This window comes from Pleurodeles waltl, chromosome 2_1 (assembly GCF_031143425.1).
Source record: "Pleurodeles waltl isolate 20211129_DDA chromosome 2_1, aPleWal1.hap1.20221129, whole genome shotgun sequence".
NCBI lineage: Eukaryota > Metazoa > Chordata > Amphibia > Caudata > Salamandridae > Pleurodeles > Pleurodeles waltl.
The window spans coordinates 639,941,974-639,963,898 of NC_090438.1; the positions used below are offsets into that span (position 1 = coordinate 639,941,974).

Below are 21,925 nucleotides of genomic sequence, written 5' to 3' on the forward strand. Positions count from 1 at the left end.
CTTACTTCTAGAGCTGGCCCTTACAAATGTGTGTAGAAGAAGCGTTTGGGATGGAGCTGGGAGCTGAAAGGCTTAGGAGTGGTGGGAGGGAAGAGGGGTGGGGTGGGGTGGGGCGGCACAGCGCATGGTGGGGGCATGACGAAAAAAAATAAAAAAAAATAAAAAATGTCCCTTTTGTGCTGCGCTGTGCCTCGCCGCTCCGATCCTCCACTGGACTGCAGGCTCCGCCTCCCGGCCTGTACTGCATCCAATCCTAACGCTGTTTTCATGATGCTGGAGCACCCACCCAGGGTACTCTGAGGCAGAGTGGAAGTCTCTGCCTGCTGTTTCCAACCCGGCAACGCAGTGCCTGCGTTACTGGGTTGGAGAGAGCCCAGTGCACATGTATGTTTGGCCGGCCTAACATACATGCACACTGAGGGGGAGTGCTGTGCACTACCTCTCGTCCTAGCCCCAAGGCCCCACCGCTTTTACTATAAAACGATAGTAAGCTACGTTTATTATCATTTTTTAGTAAATGCTTTGCAGCTGCTGCTGGGGGGGGAAGAGGAAGGGGCGACGCCCCTGGAGCTTAGTATGATTGTGTGGCGCTGGGAGTGATCGTGTAGAGATGCTGTGGTGTCAATTACCACGATGACAGTAACATACCTGTACATTGATATTCAGTTTATTTTTATTTATCTCAGCTTACTCAGCCACCACAGTTATGCAACTATTTTTATGTCTTTCTATATAGGCTCACACAATTAATTTGTATCAACTGTGACGGCAACTCTGTAAACTGGGACCAGGAGTTTTCTGTCCAAGCTGTTTGTGCAGACTGCCAGGGAAGGAGTAATCTGTCTTATTCATGGAACATGCATTTGATTAATGCAACTGAATCCAGCCAGAGAGAAGGTACGTAAGCATAATGACTTCAACAAGCAGAATTAGTTTCAATCAAGATCACAGAAAAGTTAATTGAACATCGCATGTAAATATCAGAATTTTACTGGGTTATGTGGATGTGTTTGCAAATTAATTTTACAATTGCGCAGTTGAATTAGCATAATAAACACAAGATAAATTTATAACGCTGACTCTGAGGATTTTAGCTCATTCCCTTTGGATATGTTGGTGAGACCATACACTTTATTCACTCTGATCATACTTTCCGCCACAATTGAGTATGTGATTTTAGGAGAACATCGTTAACACACACAGTGACCCTCTAGTTTATGGCTTGGGTGAAACTAACCTTTGCAGAGGAAGTTATGCATTATGTGGATACAAGACTGCAGCCTCTGTAGTAAAGCAGGAAGAATCATCCAGTTGTGTGCTAGCTTATGACTGAAGTACCACATAAACGATCCAAGTACTTCCTCCAAAGTCTAACACGCCAAGGCTTTGCAGCGTGACTGCCTGGCTTGCGGAGGGATTATATATGTTATGCAAGAGTAATATTCGGATGCATTTTATTAGTACAGGAACATATTCCCTGTAAAACCTACCATTAAAATCTGATGTTCACTTCATGTTGACTCGCTGTTTTTGCTGAAATATTGTCTAAGCATGACACTGTTTAAATCGGACTGTTTCAGGGGTATTCGTAAGGCTTCCAATGATAAGTTAGTAATATCAGATACTACTGATTCCTGTATGTATTGGAACTAATGTTACCTGATATTAGCACCATTATTCGTCAGCCTCTGTCGAACGGGATGGAAACCCCTTCTCTGACGAGTACAAATCAGTGTGTTTTGTTTCTCGAAAAGCAGCATTCCCGAAGTTACGCTCCACATAATATGTTGGTCATTTCACTATTTACAAAAAAAGAAAAAAAAACATAATTTGGAAACCTCAATGGACATGAACTGCTTACGCATGAAGTTCACGATAGGTGCAACACGCAAGCGAATTGTTTTCGCCCTGCTTGAGAAGGATGGACCAAGACACGGGTGATTAGATAAAGGGGATGCGCCTCCTTTACAGACAGCTGGTAATCTGTGTTACATAATGTGTCATAATTTAATGTTACTAAGTGAAAATAGTAAATTAGGTGATTGCTGCAGAGTTTCTAACTGCAAAAGAGTATAAAAGTAAATCATCTCTATATTTGTTTATGGACAAATGACAGTTTCAGAAAAGTACCCCCAAGGTTTAGCAATAGGTTTGTTTTTTGATTATAAGAGATTCCAAAAAACGACAAACCAATAGAACACCAATATATCGCCACATTTTGTGCAGGTAGGCCAGCTCAGATTACAAGTTTTGTGGAATATACTCCTCTTTCTTCAGAATCGCAATCTCCCCAAAATGTTCAATATGTCTTTTAATTTTTTTTTTTTATTATGCATTTTTCTTCCTTATGCCCCTTGTGTGAGACCTGCCGAGACTTTAGAATTTCCATCCAAGTATGCACTGGGTAGTACTTAAACATATGTATTGAATTTGCACATCTGTATTTTTTTGTAGAGCCAGGAATATTTTGGTCATTGCACTAAGAAAAAGCCATGCATTGAATTATCCAGGCCATCGTGTAAAACTTTCTTTGACGATTCTCACATGGACTTCTACACAAGCCCTTCACTGTCGTGCAAGGGCACACACTGTCAACAAAATACTATGCTCTTAGATGGTCCAATCATAAAGGCTGTGGACAATGGAGGAAATAAAACGTGCATTGCCGCCACAGCAGAGAAGGTTCACTCAGTAGGCCTTGAATAAGGGACTAATACCACACCTGTTATACACCGACTTTTGGCCTTCAAAGGTGTGCGTTGCGTTTGGAGGGATATATTTTGTACTGGGTATTGTAAGGCCTGTCAGTTATGATTATCACTATTGTGCACTTACACTCTGCTGCATTAAACCAATCAATTTGACTGGGAAAATAGTGCCACCACTTCAGCAACAGAGGAGTTTCTGTTATAAGAGTTTGATTATGCAGCCCACCTCTGTTCTCCCTCAATAGAGGAGGTAGAACATGTTGTCCTGTGGGGCAGACATTCTTCAAATCGGTGCTATTATATTTAACGTCTTGTCTTCATGTAAAGTGGCTGATGCGTGGATTTCATGTGTCAGGGTGCTACTGAATTTGACCTCCATTTAACGTAATTAAACACTTCTGTTAGGGGATCACTGAAGAAGAGGAGGATAGGAAACCAAAAGCGCCCAAGTGTTAATAGGAAGATCAAAGAGTTAATTCCAGATACTAATATATAACCAAGCAATCTGTTGTAAGTACCTGGGAATGTAGTTCAAAGACTGGAATACACATAGCCATCGTAGAGAACACGGCATAGCGTTGCTAACCCAGAGCCGAGATTCACACCTGTACATATATTATAATACAAAACATTTCAGCAGAAATAGGTGAGACTGCACATGTTTTCACTGGAAGAAATTAAAGTTGTAGGCTTATTGAATAAGGTCATTGTTTAACTTACGGGCACTCCAAGGGTAGCCATCAATGAAGTGATAGAAGCGGACTGCCTGCCATTTTGGAGTTCACCCCACATCTGCAAATAGAATACGTGAAATAAAGATAAATCAAGGTATGAAGTACGCATAGCCCTTACAGAGATGGTGGTATTTTGAAGTTTTTTAGTTTGTTATAACATTCCAAGCAAATAATAAACATTTTCAGATTTGTAAGTGGATACCTACAAGTCAGTTTATAGTACATTAGGAATCAAACAATATATTTCAATCCAAGATGAGTACCACATTAAAGTCTCATATCTACCAAAAAGAGATATTAATGATGTTGGGTATAATTCACGTCCCAAGCTAGATGCTTACTCCGATGTCCTTGACATCTACAATGTATGATCTAACACATTTTGGCTATGCGAGCCCATAAAACAAAAATGTAAATATGTTGATGGTGATCTGAAAAGCTTATTATGCTCTCAATGTCCTCAATTCCAGAATGCTCTGGCGTGATTAGGCACACCTGCCCCTTTTCCCACTATTGTTTTTTCCGTCCACATACAACCAGGCTCTTTGGTCACAAGCTGGGATCTCATCTCCAATATCCTCCTTGTCCCCACACCCCACAACTGCCTCTGTATGTGAATCTTGAGGTCTTGTGAAGGCAGAGCTGTAATTCTTCTACGCTCAGCACCAGCATTTTTTTTTGTTTTTCTAAAATTAAGTTTTGAATGTTGAAAGCTTTTGTTTTAGATGAAGCAAGATAAAAAAATTTATTCTGCTACATCAATTACAAAGGTGAAGAAGTCAGAATGACGAGGTTGTGCTGAGGGGACAAGTCTTCAAACTCCTTAGGCAATTAGAATTTCAATAGCTGTCGCAAAATCTATTCCTGATGTTCACCATATTCTGGGGAAATTGAGCACAGGAATTATTGACCCACAGTGATTGGGGAAAGGCCCCTTGGCTGAATCTTTAACAAATCCTAGGATTTCAGAATTATTAGTTCAAACCAATGATTAGGGGATACATGTACATACTCTGGCCCTAAGTGGTTCAACATGTATTTTAGGTACTATTGAACTATGTTGTTCGCTAAATAATTTAGTCCACAATGGGATTGAATCAAATTGTGTTGGCATTGCCATCAGTATTACTCCTACTAATGCCTCCTTTTTAGTTACACGTCTTTGGTGTAAATGGTAGTAATTATAAATTGCCTCTTTCTCAGTTCCTTTTTGTAGGATGGTGGATTCGATGGGGTCTTCTAGTTCATATAGCAAAGCCACAGATGCTCTGTTGGAGGTTCCTGATCAAAGTTTAACCTCTGAGTCTACTGCCAACCCCATTTCTCATGCTCTTACTGCAACTGTTTCAGTGGACAGCATTTATTCTAATTCAGCAAGTCCTGCTGAACGCTCTACTGGGATAAAATATTTAAATAAAACCTCAAAACCCTCAGACTCTCCAGGATTCATTGTTAAAAGCACAGTTTCTGTTCCTAAAACTGAGTCTGCAGCCACCTTCAGAACTTCTAAGCCCGCAGCTGATGGGTCTACTGTTCTAGCGGATGCTACCACAACTACTTCTGGTATACTGGATTTGCCTTACCCTGTCCCAGGCTTCTTGGCAGAAGGTCCATCGCGGACAAGACATCCTAGAAATAGGAGATCAACCATAGGAAGCTCCACTGCTGTCACATCAGGTATATTTTTCATTTTGTTGTTTGTACTAGACTTTGGTGGAGTCTGCTGAATGGGTTACTGCATCCAATCTACAAATAATACACATCATTAGGGTAGTGTGCAAAACAAAGTAACACAATGGTTACTGTCAGCGTTCCTTTCTCCTGACAGATGCTGCTAAAGTCATGATTCTGAATGAAGCGCACAGTTAATGTGCTAGCGAAGCTGCCCTTTGCATTTGTTATGAGATGTACTGGTTCGGTGTAAAACACACAGTGGACTGTCTGTGCTATAATTCTCCATTTTGCACTGTGCTGTGAAGAGAGTAATGGAGTGCAAATGCAGCACAGCCCTACTCTGTGTGCCGCACATTGCAGAGCTCCACTGCAACAATGGACCTGTGTGATTTTAAACAATAACAGTTCTTATTCAGAACTTGTAAAACATTTAACAGTATTGTTATTTTACTTTAGCCAAAACACAAGAAAGAAACTTTGTTACTCATGTGGTGGTAGTATTTAATTAGCAAAATTATTAAAGTGATCATGAAAGCACTGCTCAGCACTGTTTTGTCTGTGTGCCTCCTTGGCTCTTTTTTAATAGAACAAAGAATACTTAATCAAACGTTTTGTCTTTCATTTAACTTTAGGTGGCCAACCAATCTCCACAACTACTGCAAAAGACTCATTCAACAGCAGGCTAGGTTCTTCGAGGGACGCACTCTTACCTTCTGTCATTTCAGAAGGGGAAGTTGGAAGTTCTAGACCAGGTGAAATGCTTCCTTTTACATCTGAATTCCTATTTGTATGTGTATCATGTTTTCAGAAGCCCATGACTCAAGGATCTTCATTGATGCTAAACAGTACTCCTATCTGCCATTTTGAAGTATTTACATGAAGCTGGGGTGTTTACATCAGAACTATTGCCCATAACAGCTTAGGTTGCATCGAATTTCATGTTTGCACAGATCTTACCATTTTTACACATAACATTGGCGTAAACCCACGGCAATGGATATATCCTCATTAATGTTTCATTGCAGTGATCTTATACCGTTTTGGTGGTCACCACAATCAACATTTGAAAATCAAATAGGTATGGACCAGTAAAATGTGATTCCATATGCATTCTCCTTGACTGAAAATAATTGGATGTGTTTCATTAAATCATTGTGCCCTTGCTTATGTGCACCTCTAGGGTCACAATCACAATTAGGCTGTGTGCAAGTTGCTCGTGCACTGATGTCTAGGAGTCCAGGTTGCAGAGAATAAAGAATTAACTACAGTCTGTGTATCCAGAAGTGGGGACTTGCGCACAGTTTGATCATGACTGTGCTCTTTATCTTGTGTGCATAATAGGATTACATGCAGGGTATAACTTACTGGTATACCTACAATTTGCACCTAGAATGTAACCCTGGTTTTGCCATAAGGACAAATTTTACTTCCCAAACTTCATTAGCCACCCTAATGTAATCGGGTCGGAAGTATTTCTATTTGCACTCCTCTACTCTTAGTATATTTGCACCTGTGCACAGTTAAACCAGCTGCTGTGTGATAACACCCTGCCCGTCTCATATCTCAGGTGCACCTTCTAATAAAAATCTCCCAGATTTGGGATAAATGTTTTTTGACTTGGTAGTCACTAGTACTTACTAACATAGAAGAGTTCTATAGTATTTTATTCTAAAATATTAATAGTTTATTTTTTCAATTTGAACATAAGTAACAACATTAATTAAAGACATGCAGCTTTATATTGTTGAAGGCTGTAATGGAAATTCTGCTGAAAAAGTCAGATTCCCCAGATACTAGTTGGGACCTTGGCTATGCCTGCATCAATTATGCCAGAGTAAACTCTGCCACACGTGGTGGCAGTACATTGGCCTAATCGTAATCTAGGTTGACTTGACTGACATGTCAAATGGAGTATAGTTTATGAAATAGTTCCTTGGGCATGGTGGTGGGATTTCATTAAAAAAGTGAATTGACTGCTCCTAATATGGTGGCATATGCCCCCACTGCGTTAGAGAGGCTACTTTGTGGGCAGTGACGGTGTACTCTTCATTGAAAGACATTTCTAGTACCTACATTTGCTGACAAAATTCGACCAAATTACTGGTGGATTGTCATTTTAGTGTTTCTCCAGCAAAGTGGCTCAACCTATGGCAGATACTGTTGGGGGTTTTGTGGAAATGCCCTCTATCCTGATTTTATAGAGGGAGTAATCCTAATTATAGAAACATCAGAGGGTGTAAGTCGACCTACCTTCCCTACACTTCATACAAACTAGGAGGTAGAATTGAAGGGAGTGAGGAGATCTGTTTGAAGTCCATGTTGTAATATATATGGTCTAAAATACCACCTTTGCTTCATTGTAAAGATATTGCAAGTGACCAAGGAGTTCTGTCACGTCACAGAGGAAGGAGGCCAAGGGCCAAGTTTCTTTGTAAGGTCAAGAAAGTCCGAGGCAGCTTGAAGTAGCCTTATAATAAAGGCAGGGGTACTTTATTCCTTATAATACATGGTCACACCATAACTTTTCCCATACACCTCTCATGCATGCAGGTGTGGTGCTCTTTAATATGAAAGACATAAGATGGGCACACCATTGCTATTTGTTGCAAAAATATATTAGAGTCACTTTAGTCAGATAAAAAAAAACAAAAAAAAAAAAACGCTGTAGCATTGGTATTTATATAGCGCAAACATAGCTGTGAAGCAATGGAGCGCTGTACATTGTGATGGGTTGGGAGACGATCAACAAGTTTGAGTACATCATTTAGGGATTACACCAATGTTTTTGTAGTTAATGAAAGCCATTACAGTGAGAAGCCATCCACTATCTTAAAATGTATGCAGCTTTTTTAGTTTTTACATTTTATGTGCTATTTTTGCACTTTTGTTGGTGTAAACCATGTCTTCACTTGTGTTAGCTCTAGTAGCTGGTACCTTTTTGTATTTTGCCTTCCATAGGTCACAGACCTTTTTATGAAGTTGCCTCAAGGACTTCTGGAACCATGGAGCGACATTTATCAGGTATGATTCTTTGATTCCTTGAAATAATGCCTTTATAAAATGTATCTAAGATGGCTGTGATGATAGCTTCAGAAAAAAAAATCAAACAAGAACATCTAGGATATGTTTGTAAACACATGGTCATTGCTCAAACCTAAATTGAGCACGGTGATGGTGTACAGGAGTTGTCTCAGTAGCATTCATCTGAATGCCATATAGCATTTGTGCACATAAATCTGAACTCTTTTCTTGCCTATCCCCGGTAATCCTCTGTCGAATGCAATTTGATTATTTGAATTTATTTGTAAAAAACCAATAGAAATGCACGCTGTAAATGCTGCAAAGGCTATAAAGGCAGGGTGGTGTACTACACATTGGAAAGCCTGTGATTATGTTGTGGTTTGGCTCAAAAGTAACAAAACCTTTATCTGTTTATAGGTTTAAAACCTTAAATGTATTGTGTGGCACCAAGAGTTCATAATGGAATACCTTTTTTGCTAATATTTTGTTTTTTTAGTTTAAGAAGAATTTTCTCATCACAAAATAAACATATGCGCATGTAAAGCATCCTGCATAAGTGAATTAACATATGCAATAATGATAAAATATATTACACCAATAACAGAACATTACTGTCTTTGCAAAGAAACATTAATGTAAACTTTAATTTAATCCAAAATTATAAGTAAAGAGAGATGGGGAAACCAAAAATGAAGGAGAGTGAAAAGGGCGAAGAAGAGGAGAGAATTTGTATAAGAAAGGGCATTATAGCAAATACACTATTCTCTATACATTGAACTGATCATAAGATCATTGTAGATTACTTATTCTTTATCAATAAAAATGTGTAAAGATAATATGTAGTTAATAAAAAATTGATTCAAGACATTTCTGGTGTTGTGTGTATTATTGTTTGTGGAAATATTATTAAGAAAATAAGTTACAAAAGACCACACAAATTCTCTTTATTAGCAGGTAAAATGGTGGGTACATGCTCTATCTGATAGAAACTTCTAGTTGCAGATTCCTTACCGTCGAATTTCCCCAGGTGTCAGACTGGATCCGGAAATTTTTCTTTGAGCAGTACCCTTGCACGCTGTCAGGTGGCGTTGGTCGACTCCGCGTCTGTTGTTGGCGTCATGGTCACCGTGGTCATATATAGGCACCACCCCAGTGGGCTGACGTCCATTATTTTCCTTCCGCACCAGCCTAAGCATAGATTCAGAGAAGAGCTAAGCTTAGTCGCCTTTTGACTGACTTTTCTACCTTTTTGTCGAAGATTTTGACATACTTGGTGCATCAAGATGAATCCAGTCTTGCAGGAAGACAAGCTGTGTGACATCTGTCACTGCATGATGCCAGTAACGGATCGGCATCTCGTGTGCTTGTTCCTGGAGCACAAGCACGACCTGAAGTTGTGATCCGAGTGCCGGGCCATGAACCCAAAGGGTCTCTAAAGCTAATGGTGGCCTGGCTTTGCATCGCTACCAGTCTCATTTGAGAGGAAGGTCTCGAGACTGCTTGTGGAGCCATCACCACTCAACCTCATCCCTCTCCAAATCGTCTAAACATTTGGGTCACAAGAAGAAGTAGCTGAAGAAGTACAAATGTTCTTCTAATTCACCTAGTCGCTCGGACAATGAGATGCTGGAGGAGCATCGAGGCTCTAGGCCTCTGTCCTCTGAGCCTGCTTCTGGGTTGCCTTCATGCCTCCTTGAGTTTCCTGGAGCTGGAGCAAACACTGTCCAACTTAGAGTTTTACAAGACCATGCGCCTCATTTTCGGGCAGACCGACTCTCCTGTGAGGCTTTCAGGCCCATTAGGATGGGTGGGAGCCCCATCAGGTTCCACGCTGGCAGCTTCGGCTTTGGCCCTGGAGGGCACCCCAGGATCTGTTATCAGATCTGTACCGGCACCGGTCATGCCATCACAACCTTCCCCGGTGCCATTAAATACGTCGATGCCGGTTGGGCCCATGATTGGTAGCGATACCATACTCATTCCTGACTCCAATCCAGAGCCGGAACAACTTCGCTCGACACTGATTCATTCTTTGACGGGGACTATGCCCCTGATTGAATCCTGACACTTATGCCTATCGGTATGTTTAGAGTGAGAGTATATGGGGGGGGGTCACTGGACCCTTTAGAATTCCATCTAGAAGATCCTGAAATGGACTGGGCTCAGGCATGCTTCCTCCCCCTACCATGGCTACGGAGGAGAGAGCCTCCTATTCAGTGGTGGTGAGAAGAGTGGCTGAAGTCCTGGGCCTCAGGCTGCCTTCATTGACTATCAGGTCTAACCTCCTGACTGAGGTGCTTCAGCCCAGGACTTCCACTTCTGAACCCCTTTTGCCCTTTAATGAAGCCCTCACTGATGTCCTGCTGGGGAGGTGGTCTGAACCCAGCATAGGGGCTCCTGTCAACAGGATAATTGCCCACTGCCATAGGACTGTGCCTAACAACCCTACATTTCTGAGCCAACATGCCACGCCTGAGAGTTTGATCATCCGGTCTTCTTCCTCTTCTGGCACATTCCCATCCGCATCCCCGAATAGGGAATCAAAACGGTTGGATCAAATGGGAAGAAGTTATTCTCTTACTCCAGTCTGCCTTTGTGGTCCATGAACACCACATGCCTTTTGGGCTGCTATTCCCATACTTTGAGATATGGTCACGCAGGTGCTGCCACAGGTCCTGGAGGGGGCCCGGACTGGTCTCTCCCAAGCTGTTGCTGAAAGGAGAGATGCAGCCAAGTTCACGATTCATTGTGGGCTGGACACAACCCACTTACTAGGCAGATCAGTTGCATCAAATGCGGCCTTGAGGCACCATGCTTGATTGAGGATGTATGGCTTTTCAGGTGATGTCAAGCAATCACTTATGGACTTGCCCTTCAATGTTACCAGTCTCTTTGAAGACAAAGCAAACTCAGTGGCTGGGTGCTTTAAGGAGTCCCAAGCTACGGCTCGGTCCCTTGGCCTTGCAACTGCTCCTTGCCCACCTCAGTCCGCTTTTTGCCCTTTTTCGTGACTACAGAAGGGGCACCCAAATGCATCCATTTCCCTCCAGCCACCGTGCCACACATGCTGCCCAGCCTCTGCGTGCCTGTGATTCAGGGAGCCAGCGGGTGCTCCAGTCCACACCTCCCCTCGCCCCCAGCTGCAGCCTCCAAACCTTCCTAGTCCATTGCTCCATCACACGCTAGTTGGAGGCAGGATTCCCCATCACCTTCCCCACTGGGAAGCCATCACGACAAACAGGTGGGTTTTGCAAATCGTCTGAAGGGGCTACCCCCTCCCCTTCAAGACTGCCCCTCTGGCCATGCCACCATCCTATGACTGGATGACAGAGGATCACTTGGCACTTCTCCATGAGGAAGTGACAGCTCTCTTGGCCAAAGGAGCTATAGAGAGGGACTCTGTGCTAGTTGTAGATTGTGGTTGTTATTCCCGCTACTTTCTGGTGCCCAAGAAAGACATGGGCCTCCACCCTATCCTAGACCTCTGGTCCCTCAATCTCTTCCTCAGAAAGGAGAAGTTCAAACTGCCCACTCTGGCTCAGGTCCTATCTGCCCTTGACCCTGGAGACTGGATGGTAGCATTGGACTTGCAGGATGCCTACTTTCACATTCCCGTCCCGCCTGCCCTGAGAGGTAACTTGCTGTTCATGGTAGGTCACAAGCACTTTGTTTTACCGTACTCCCCTTTGGACTTACCAGTGCCTCTCGGGTGTTCACGAAAGTTATGATAGTAGTTGCAGTTCTGTGCAGACTAGGGGTTTCAGTCTTCCCCCCTACCTTGAAGATTGGCTGTTGAAGGTGGGCTCAGCCAAGGCTGTCGTCTCCTACCTTCAGACTACGGTGAACCTCCTGCATACACTATAAACATGCAGAAGTCACACTTGACTCTATCTCAGATGCTCCCTTTCATCGGAGCTGTTCTGGACACAGTGCAGTTTCGGTTCTATCCTCTTGAGCAGTGAGTCCAGGACTTTCAGATTATGATATCGATTTTCAGCCTCTGTCCTGCGTTTTGGTGAGAATGACTGAGGCTGCTGGGCATCATGGCCTCCTGCATCCTGCTGGTCACACATGCCAGATGCATATGCTGGCTCTGCAGTGGGACCTGAAGTTCCAGAGTGTGCAGCATCAGAGGAATCTCTCTGACATGACCTAGATCTCAGAGAGAACTGCACAAGATCTGCAGTGGTGGCTTTCAAACTGCGATTGGGTCAAAGGCAGAGTCCTCTCCCTTCCCCAACCAGAACTGACAGTATTGACAGATGTGTCCCTCCTGGGATTGGGCACCCACGTGGGGAGGCAGAGATAACAGGCATCTGGTCTCTGGCAGAGTCCGGGCTCCACATCAGTTTTTTGGAGCTCAAGTTGATCAGGCTTGCATTGAAAGCATTTTGTCCCTCTCTCCATGGTAAAATAGTGCAGATGTGCAAGGACAACACAACCGCCATGTGGTACTGCAACAGGCAGGGCGGAGTGGGGTTGTGGACCCTTTGTCAAGAGCTCTACGCCTCGGGACATGGCTGGAAAGTCAGGGCATGTCCCTGGTGGTTCAACATACAGCGGGCTCTCTGAAAGTCAGAGCGGACAAACTCAGCTTTCAATGCATGGTCATCATGAATGGCACCTCAATCCAGAGGTGGTGCAAGGTCTCTTTCTGCAATGGGGAGAGCCTTGGAATGTGCAATGTCAGCTGTTTTGCATGCTGAAGTTTCCAAGGCGGCACTCACTCATCAATGCTTTTCATCTTGAGTGGAACTCAGGCCTCCTATATGCCTTTCAGCAGCAGGGGACAATTTTCCACCCATACTTATCCAGCCTCCTTTTGTGGAGATTGAGTGGCAGCAGTTGACAGCTTATAACCTTCCGTCCAAAATCTGTAATGTTATCTTGGCAGCCAGGCGTCCCTCCACCAAAATGGTGTACACCTGTTTGTGGAACAACTTTGTGGCATGGTGTACTACCTCAGTCTGAGGTGCTTTTGTTTGCACACACTCTTGCCCAGCAAGGCTCTGCTTTGGGCACCCTTAAAGGTTCTCTGTCTGCCATCTCTGCTTTCCTCAGACTACCAGATAAACCCTCCTTGTTTAAATCACCCATTGTTGGGAGATTCCTCAGAGTCTTACCCACGTTTCTACCTACCCCGTTCATAATGCTCCAATTGGATTTGAACTTGGTGCTCACTTAGCTCATGCGTGCTCCCTTTGAGCCCCTTAATAATTGTCCTCTTCAGCTTCTCCCTTTAAAGACAGCCTTTCTTGTAGCCATCACCTCTGCTTGTAGAGTGAGTAAGTTGTAAGCTTTTTCCTCAAAGCCACCCTTTATCTCTGTCCATCTCTAAAAAGTGGTGCTTTATACCAAGGCTTCTTTCTTCCTTAAAGTGGTCTTGCCCTTTCATGTAGGCCAATCCATCACAGTGCCTACTTTTTACGTAGCCCCACATCCTTCTTGTGAAGAGGAGAGACTCCAGTTTCTGGATCCGAAAAGGGTGTTGGCGTTCTACCTCAATTGTACCAAAGACTTGCAGGTGGACGATCAACTCTTTGTTGGTTATATGGGTGTGAAGAAAGGTCGGGCGGTGCAGAAAAGGACTATCTCTAGATGCCCAGCATCTGATATAGTCAAGTGTGACTTCTGCATCAAAATGTGCTATGCTGTGGCTGAGAATCAACCCCCTGAGGGTTTGCGTGCTCATTGTACCAGAGCAACTGCTGCAACCACTGCATTAGCACATGGAGTTCCATTCCTGGACATCTGTCAGGCAGCAACGTGAGCATCCCTGCACACATTCACTAATCATTGCTGTCTGAACAGTGAGGTCCTCAGGGACAGCTACTTTGGCCATTCGGTCCTACAGGATTTCTTAGAATTATCTTGGTTTGCAGACTCTGCTCACGGGACGGTATTGCTTTGGTATCTATTCTAAGGTAAGGAATCTGCAACTAGAAGTCTCTATCAGGTAAACAAGTTACTTACCTTCGGTAACAAATTATCTGGCAGAGACATTCTAGCAGCAGATTACTTACCGACCAACCCTTCCTCCCTTCCCTGCAAACTGATTTCTAGGGACAGGGTCTCCCTTTCAGGGCCCTAATTCTGGTGCACCAGTCTGTGTTCTTCACGGCTCCACGCTTCTGGTGTGGAAAGTTGTGAAAATAAACTGACGTCAGTGCACCAGGGTGGCGCCTACATACGAAGCAACATCATTGCGGACAGCTCGACGCCAACGATGGACATGGAGTTGGCCAACAATACCTGAAGGCCTGCAAGGGTACTAATCGAAGAAAAATCTCTGGATTTAGTCTGATGCCTGGGGAAATTCTAAGGTAAGGAATCTGCCACTATAATATGTCTCTAACAGATAATTTATTACCAAAGGTAAGTAACTTGTTCATCAAGCCTATGGTTATAGCAAACTATGTAACACCATATTTGAAAAGAAATGTCACAGCAGTCTTCCAATTATTTGTAGTTTTCTCAAATAACCATTAATAAAAGAGCTATTTTGGTAAAGTTAAGGGGGTAACAACTCCAATTATCTGAAGGGTACCCAAAAATATATCCATAAATGTTAAAGGAGCATCGGTTTTAAAATATTTATTTGATTTCTAGGTCTACTGACCTGTTTTGGCCAGGTAGCACACTCCCCACGTGCACAGCACCACCAAGCCGTGCCCTTGTCTCCCCCCTCCCTGCCCTTGCTGCGTCTAGGGATCGAGGCCCTTCGGGACCCGATCCGCTAGAGCGTCTGCCTGCCCCTTCAGCCTTCACTTTTTTTTCAGTCAACCTTGACTCTCTTCTCTGCTTTCTAGCCTTTGACTCCTTTTTTTCACCTCTTTTTTGCCTTTCTGCCTTTTCCATCTTTTTCCATCTTTTCTCGTTTGCCTTTCCGATTTCCTTGCATTTTTTGCCGTTTCCTGCTCCTTTTCCCCGCACCCCCATTCGCCCGCCTCCCGACTCAAGCAAATATGGCTATTCGAACGCACTCCAAACAACCACATGGCACTCAAGGATGCTACACGCAAACACCACCAACTCATCAGGCTAGCAAAAAGATCCTCCTTCAAAACCCGCCTAGAAAACAACACCCACGACTGCAAAGAACTTTTCAACATCGTAAAAGAACTCTCCAGCCCAAGCCCCACTGTCAACGACATCACCCCCTCCCAAGAACTATGCGACGCCCTAGCAACCGCCTTCCACCAGAAAATCACTGACATCCACGACAGCTTCAACTCCCTTCATACCTCGGACCCCCCTATGCCGCCCCCCACGAACTCCACCCGCTCCAGCCGACGGACCTGGACCAGCATCAGCGACGACGAAACCCGCAAGACCATGAACTCCATCCACTCCGGATCACCATCAGACCCCTGCCCTCACCACATCTTTAATAAAGCAGACACAGCCATCGCTCCACACCTACGGAGAGACATCAACATCTCCTTCAAAACTGCAAGATTCCCAGAAAGCTGGAAACACGCCGAAATCAACGCTCTTCTCAAGAAACCAAAAAGCGGATCCCGCGGACCTAAAAAACTTCCAGCCCATCTCCCTGCTCCCTTACCTGGCAAAAGTAATCGAGAAAATCGTCAACACTCAGCTCAGTTGGTACCTCGAAGACAACAACATCCTCGACCCCTCCCAGTCCGGCTTCAGGTGTAACCACAGCACCAAAACCGCCCTCCTCGCAGCCACAAACGACATCAGGAGCCACCTCGACAACGGAGAAACATCAGCCCTCATCCTCCTAGACCTCTCGGCCGCCTTTGACACTGTCACCACACCCTGAAAGCCCGCCTCTGCGAAGCAGGAATCCAAGACCAGGCCCTCGAATCAACCACATCCTTCCTCGCAGGCAGAATCCAAAGAGTCCGCCTCCCCCCGTACCAATCCAAGGCCTTCAACATCATCTGCGGCGTACCCCAGGGCTCATCCCTCAGCCCGACGCTGTTCAACATCTACATGGCCCCCCTCGCACAAGTGGCCCGTCAGCACAACCTCAACATCATCTCCTACGCCGACGACACCCAACTCCTCCTTTCCCTCACCAAGGACCCTCGCACCGCCAAAACCAACCTCCACGAGGGACTGAAAGCCATCGCCGACTGGATGAGAGACAGCAGGCTAAAACTGAACTCGGACAAAACAGAGGTCCTCATCCTTGGGCCCACCCCCTCCGCCTGGGACAACTCATGGTGGCCGACATCGCTGGGTCCCCCACCGACAGCGCATGAAACCTCGGCTTCACCCTCAACTCATCCCACTCCATGTCAAAGCAGGTCAATGCCGTCTCCTCCTTCTGCTACAACACCCTCTGTATGCTCCGCAGAGTCTACAAATGGATCCCAACAGAAACCAGAAAAACAGTAACCCAGGCCCTCGTCAGCAGCAGACTCGACTACGGCAACGTCCTCTACACCAGCATCTCATCAAATCACCTACAACGCCTACAACACATCCAGAATGCCTCCGCCCGACTCATCCTCCACATCCCTCGCCACAGCCACATCACTCCCCACCTTAGAGACCTTCACTGGCTCCCCGTCGAAAAGAGGATCACCTTCAAGCTCCTCACCAACGCACACAAGGCACTCCACAACACCGGACCAACATACCTGAACAGCAGACTCAGCTTCTACACCCCTACCTGGCTACTCCGCTCCGCCAACATCGCCCTCGCCTCCATCCCCCGCATCCGGCGGCAGATCTTTCTCATACCTCGCCGCCAAGACCTGGAACACCCTCCCGGCTGACCTAAGACAGACCCAGGACCTGCTCTCCTTCAGGTGACTCCTCAAGACCTGGCTCTTCGAGCAGTAGCAGCACCCCCCCCACCCCCCAACACCCAACAGCGCCTTGAAACCCTCACGGGTACGCAGTCCGCTTTACAAATGATTGATTGATTGATTTGATTTCAAACCCTTTGTCAAAAATTTTAAGAGGTATGCCACGCAAAGCGAATATGCCTCAAACTGGTGATTGTGTCATGACCAGATTAACAAGTCTTATGTGATGCCGAATTCACCTATTTAGTGATGCTTCATTAGGCTATAGTATACAAAAATAGTTTGGATTGCATTAGAAGCGTGAAAGCATTCATTAATTTTAAACCAAATCTTGTTCCATGTAATAATTGACAAAAAATAGTTAAATCTTATTTCGAGAGTAATTCAGGTTATAGTCCGTGCTATTGAATGTGAAAGTAACGTGCAAAGATGATCATTTTGTATGTTTACTCAAATAATAGTGAATAGTAGTGTGCAGATTAATCTAAACATTAGATATACTAAACGTGCTGTACTTCTCATGTGAATGCAGTAAATCCAATTTACAGTGAACACCCTAAAATGAAGATGTTTTATAATCCGAAATAAGATGGTGAACCCAAAGCAAGCCCTGTCTCTCCATGCATCGCAACAAAAAGTTAACTTCTTATTCTGCTGTACCTATTATGCCAACAAATTCAATAAAGATATTCATGTTTCCCTTCAATATTTGGATATAATAAAGATATTAGCCTGTAATACCTTGTTTTAATTGAAAGGTAGGAGCTGTATTGTTGCGTGAAACAGGTATCATTACTTAGAGATCATCAGGAGCAGCCCAGAAGTCAAGCATGTTTAGTCGTTTTTATGACAATATCACAGCACAGGATGAAAGTGATGTGTAAGGGGGGGGACAGTCTCTCTGCTCAAAGCTAGCAGAGTTAGAACCAAGTATGTCTGTCATTACTCAGGTGTCTGCATTACTGCTGTCATTACTTGCGGTTCCTTTGGGGGATCATTGGACACTACCTAGGAACATGAATGTAGTGTAACGCCCCCAGTCATATCAGGAAGTTCTATTGTCATATGAGTTTACTCAGTCCATCACAGTGGTAAGATGTCCGGATAATCATTTGAACGGACAAGTGATTGAACCTTGAAACTTTGGCACACCTATCTCATTCTCACGAACTTCTTCATAGTTGGCATCACAGGTGTAGAAACACTTGAAGGTGATGCCAACCTTCATAGAACAATGAGAACTGTCAAGCCTTTGATCTTTGCATTGCTGTTACCACGGTTGTGTTTCTTGCTGTTATGAAGAATTGATGTTTTTGGAACTGGAGTAAATTTTTTAGATGTCTTCATTAATGCACTGTCTGTTGCTTGTATTGCAAATTAGGAATAAGTTGTTCTGCTTTGTCCCTGGTTCTGTTCCCAGCTGATGTCAGGATGAGATAAGCTACGCTGCTTATTTACCCCTGTGTGATTCCCGGCTCCCGAACATCAGTACACATTTATGGCCAGCTTAACTAGGCTCGAATTGTTGAACCCAGAATCTATGCTAACAATTGTCTTTTGAGTGCAGGACCTCATTTATGGTATTACGGAAATGTTCCACAATTCCAATGGCCTAGGTTTACAGAGTTTATTTTCTTGGTATTTAAACCCCAATCATGAGCAAACTATCAGCATTTCTGAATATGCTTGGCTCAGTTCACTCCTGTGTGCCCAGTGTGCACTGTAACCTAGATGTAAAAAGAAAGAATCACTTTAAAATAGAGGTGTAGTTGCAAACCCTCTGGCCATCGCACCTAGCAAAGATCCTTCTGTACAACTTCTTAGTCATCTAGCTGCTTTGTCACCCTTTCAAAGCTAAACCCTGATGTGGTACATTTCTTCTTCCCATAAGAAAATGGGGGACTGGGAGCCCAAACAGTCTCTTGGGATGTATCTGGCTTTGTGAGGTGGTTGGTGACTAGTTTTGGCAGAACTCGTTGGCTGCTTGGCCTAAATGCTACGGGAGACATGGCTTGTATTTTTGAAAGTCTTCCAGAACATTCCACACTGCTGTGGCTAACACGAAAGACTGCCATCTGGAAGCTTAGCACGTTTAATTATTTGACAATACCTGCAACTTATACAGAAATTGCGTTCAAATCCAGCCATGCAGACATTTAAAACGTCACAGCGGGAATCATATACTTCAGGCTAACAATTGCCTGGAATGGTAGTATAGCAAACTAGGAGGTTTGAGTAGATCTGGTAAAAATTTGACACTGTTTTCCTCAAAACATTTTGATGTCAAGCAAACATTTTAAAACTAGGCTCTGGTATTTTATGAAGTTCAGTTATTACAACTTAGCCATACAGTAAATCTGAAAAAGATGCCGTCATACTCCCTCCTGCAGAAGAGGCAATTACCTGCTTTTTACCAGAATAAAACCTCTTTGCATTAATGGTATGTTTTGACTGTCTGTATGGGATTTTTGTAAAGTGTGAACCTAGCTGAAAGGCAGTTCAACACTGTAAAGGGTCGAAGGCAAAGTTAGAGTCAACAAGTGATTGGAGGGTAGTTGGGTTTTGAAAGCAGAAGGAGACTGTTAATGTTCCATCATGTATTGTTCTTTAAAGAAGTGTATTTTCAGTTCTTTCCTACATTTGAACAGGATTGGGGTGGTCCAGAAGGACACTAAGACGTCTTTCTAGAACTTGAGTGCATAGATGGAGAAGGCTTGTTGCCTTGTCTTTTCCATATTTGCCCTATTTTTTTCATCTGCAGTTTGAAGATATCCTGGCTGCAAGTGTTCTAAGTGCCATTGGATATGGTGAGCTTGTCAGCCAGTTTGCCATTTTGACTCTCTAGATAATGCAGCTGGCTTTAAAAATGAGTGACCAGCAAGGAAAGCCAGTGGAGTTTCATTGTGAGAGCATAGGGGTAGTATTTCATTAGGCCTTTGAAGAGATATCCTGCTATATGTAGAATATCTTGATGGGGAGCCAATATTAATTTTGAGAGGCCATTGAGAAGGGCATGTCTACCTTACAAATGAGAACAAAGTTTTGAATGGCAGTTCTGAAGTACTTTCTGGGATGAACAGTTTCTCTTTCTCTACTTCAAAAGCACATTTGGATATATATACTGGGTCTGTGCCCACCCTAAAATTAGAACACTTCTGGACTGAGGATATTCTGCCAAGAAGAGCTGGGTGCTGTAGGAGGAACTGCTACACTGCCTGTTGCTTTGTTGTACTGGCCTGTTGCTTCTGTCCTTCGAGTGAAAAGACTAGACTTTCTACATCATGCTTTCCAAGGTTCTCCAAGGGCTTGAACTGAGCTTACCTCCTGTTAAGAAGTCTCAGGGACATGAAAGACTCCACAACTGGGCTCTCTTACTGAGGGTCCTGACTTGCCAAGTGGTGCCCAATCCAGTTCCTGGGCCCTTTGGAGTGAGTTCTGGTGTAACAAGGAAGAAACTACTGTATCAATGTCCAGAACAACTTTATGAACGGTGCCACCCTCTGACTCTGCCTGCACCGAAGCTGTGCTCCTCGCTGAGTGCAGCGACCGCAACCCCCACCGCAGGCCCGATGCTGCCGCAGCGCATCAGAAGTCCTGCCACTGCATGACTCTAGAGCGCCGTGTCACCGACTCCGCTACAGCACCTGTGGCCCCGTAGTCTGTTTCCGACACCACAAAGTCGATGCCTTGCATCTTGACCTGCTGGATTCATCGACCCCCCCCCCCCCCCCCAACCCCCCACCTTGTAAGGAACTGACGCCTCACCACCGATGCCCCATCACCTCCCCTGCAACCGAAAGGAACCCACATCCCCCCTCCCCAGCAGTAAGAAACCAATGCCTCACCTCCTTGGTAGCAGTAAGGAACGATGACACACTAGCTCCAGCGACGCCTCACGTCTCCAACTCCGAGCAAAGTTTTTGTTTCCTCATTGTTTTCTAAGGTACTGTACCTGGGGTGTGTGCGACTCTGTGACCACCTCGCACTCCCTCGTAAGTGGCGTCGGACGGTCAAGACATCGTGATAGTCCTAGTTGGAGCTATTGTTTCTAAGCGCTATGCTACATTTAATCTTTCAAAAATTCATAGCTTTACTTGTTAATGTTGTATTTTTGTTGTTTTTGTCTTGTATATTCAGATTAATATTATCTGTTTTGCTAAACTGATGTGGAGTACCTTTTGTGGTGTTTTCACTGCTCCTGCACAAGTTAATGCACAAACACTTTACACATTGCCTTCAAATATGTCTGCCTGCCTGCTCTGTGCATAGCTTCCAAGGGGGTGAGTAGGGGTTATATGTGCTCTGTGACTCCATTACCCTGACTAGAGTGAGTGTCCTTACGTGGACGGTGTAAACCACTGCCAACTAGAGACCCCATTTCTAACATCCACCTACTTCATCTAATATAGCACAAGCTTCCTCACTGGCAGAATCCCCAGCTGGGCAGCCATCTACTCCATGACAAAGACCACTATCACTGCCTAACTCAGTGAGACACACTTCACAAACAGCTCTTCTCCAGGACCCAGCAACCTTCGGTGATGAAAGAAAGGGAGAGAGCTCAGCAAAACCCACACAGAATGGGATGATTATCTTTTACCTAAACCATCATCTCAGTCACCCACGCCACTGGATTCCCCACCTGAAGACATGGGATTTCTTAACCTGCTTGAAAGAGCAGCAAAAAAGGTTCGAGCTCTCATACCCATCAAGCAGACCAACTGCTTCTTATATGATTTTAAGGAGCGATTTTGAAAGAGTGTGAGAGCCATGCCCACTGTCAACTATATATAGGAGGAGGGCTTGAAAGTAATGAAAAATCCAGTAGCAGTGACTGCGGTTCTACCACACCTGGATAAAAAATACAAGACTCCAGAAGATGCTCCTGCATGTCTCGCTGGCCACCCAAAGCCTGATTCACTGATCACTCAGGCGGCCGAAGATAGATCTAAGAACTCCTCAGCACCAATCACAGCCCCTCCGGACATTGAGGGTAGATGCC

The 21,925-nt window shown here is 44.5% G+C and overlaps 1 protein-coding gene across 1 annotated transcript in view; it reads left to right on the forward strand.

Annotated features, from left to right (window-relative positions):
• PKD1L1 (polycystin 1 like 1, transient receptor potential channel interacting) overlaps positions 1-21,925 on the forward strand; it is a 1,079,023-nt gene that overhangs the window by 406,903 nt on the left and 650,195 nt on the right. The window contains exons 23-26 of the mRNA XM_069216140.1: positions 737-897; positions 4,646-5,119; positions 5,749-5,868; positions 8,075-8,137. Of these exons, the coding sequence (XP_069072241.1) occupies positions 737-897; positions 4,646-5,119; positions 5,749-5,868; positions 8,075-8,137 (818 nt within the window). The remainder of the gene's footprint in view (positions 1-736; positions 898-4,645; positions 5,120-5,748; positions 5,869-8,074; positions 8,138-21,925) is intronic.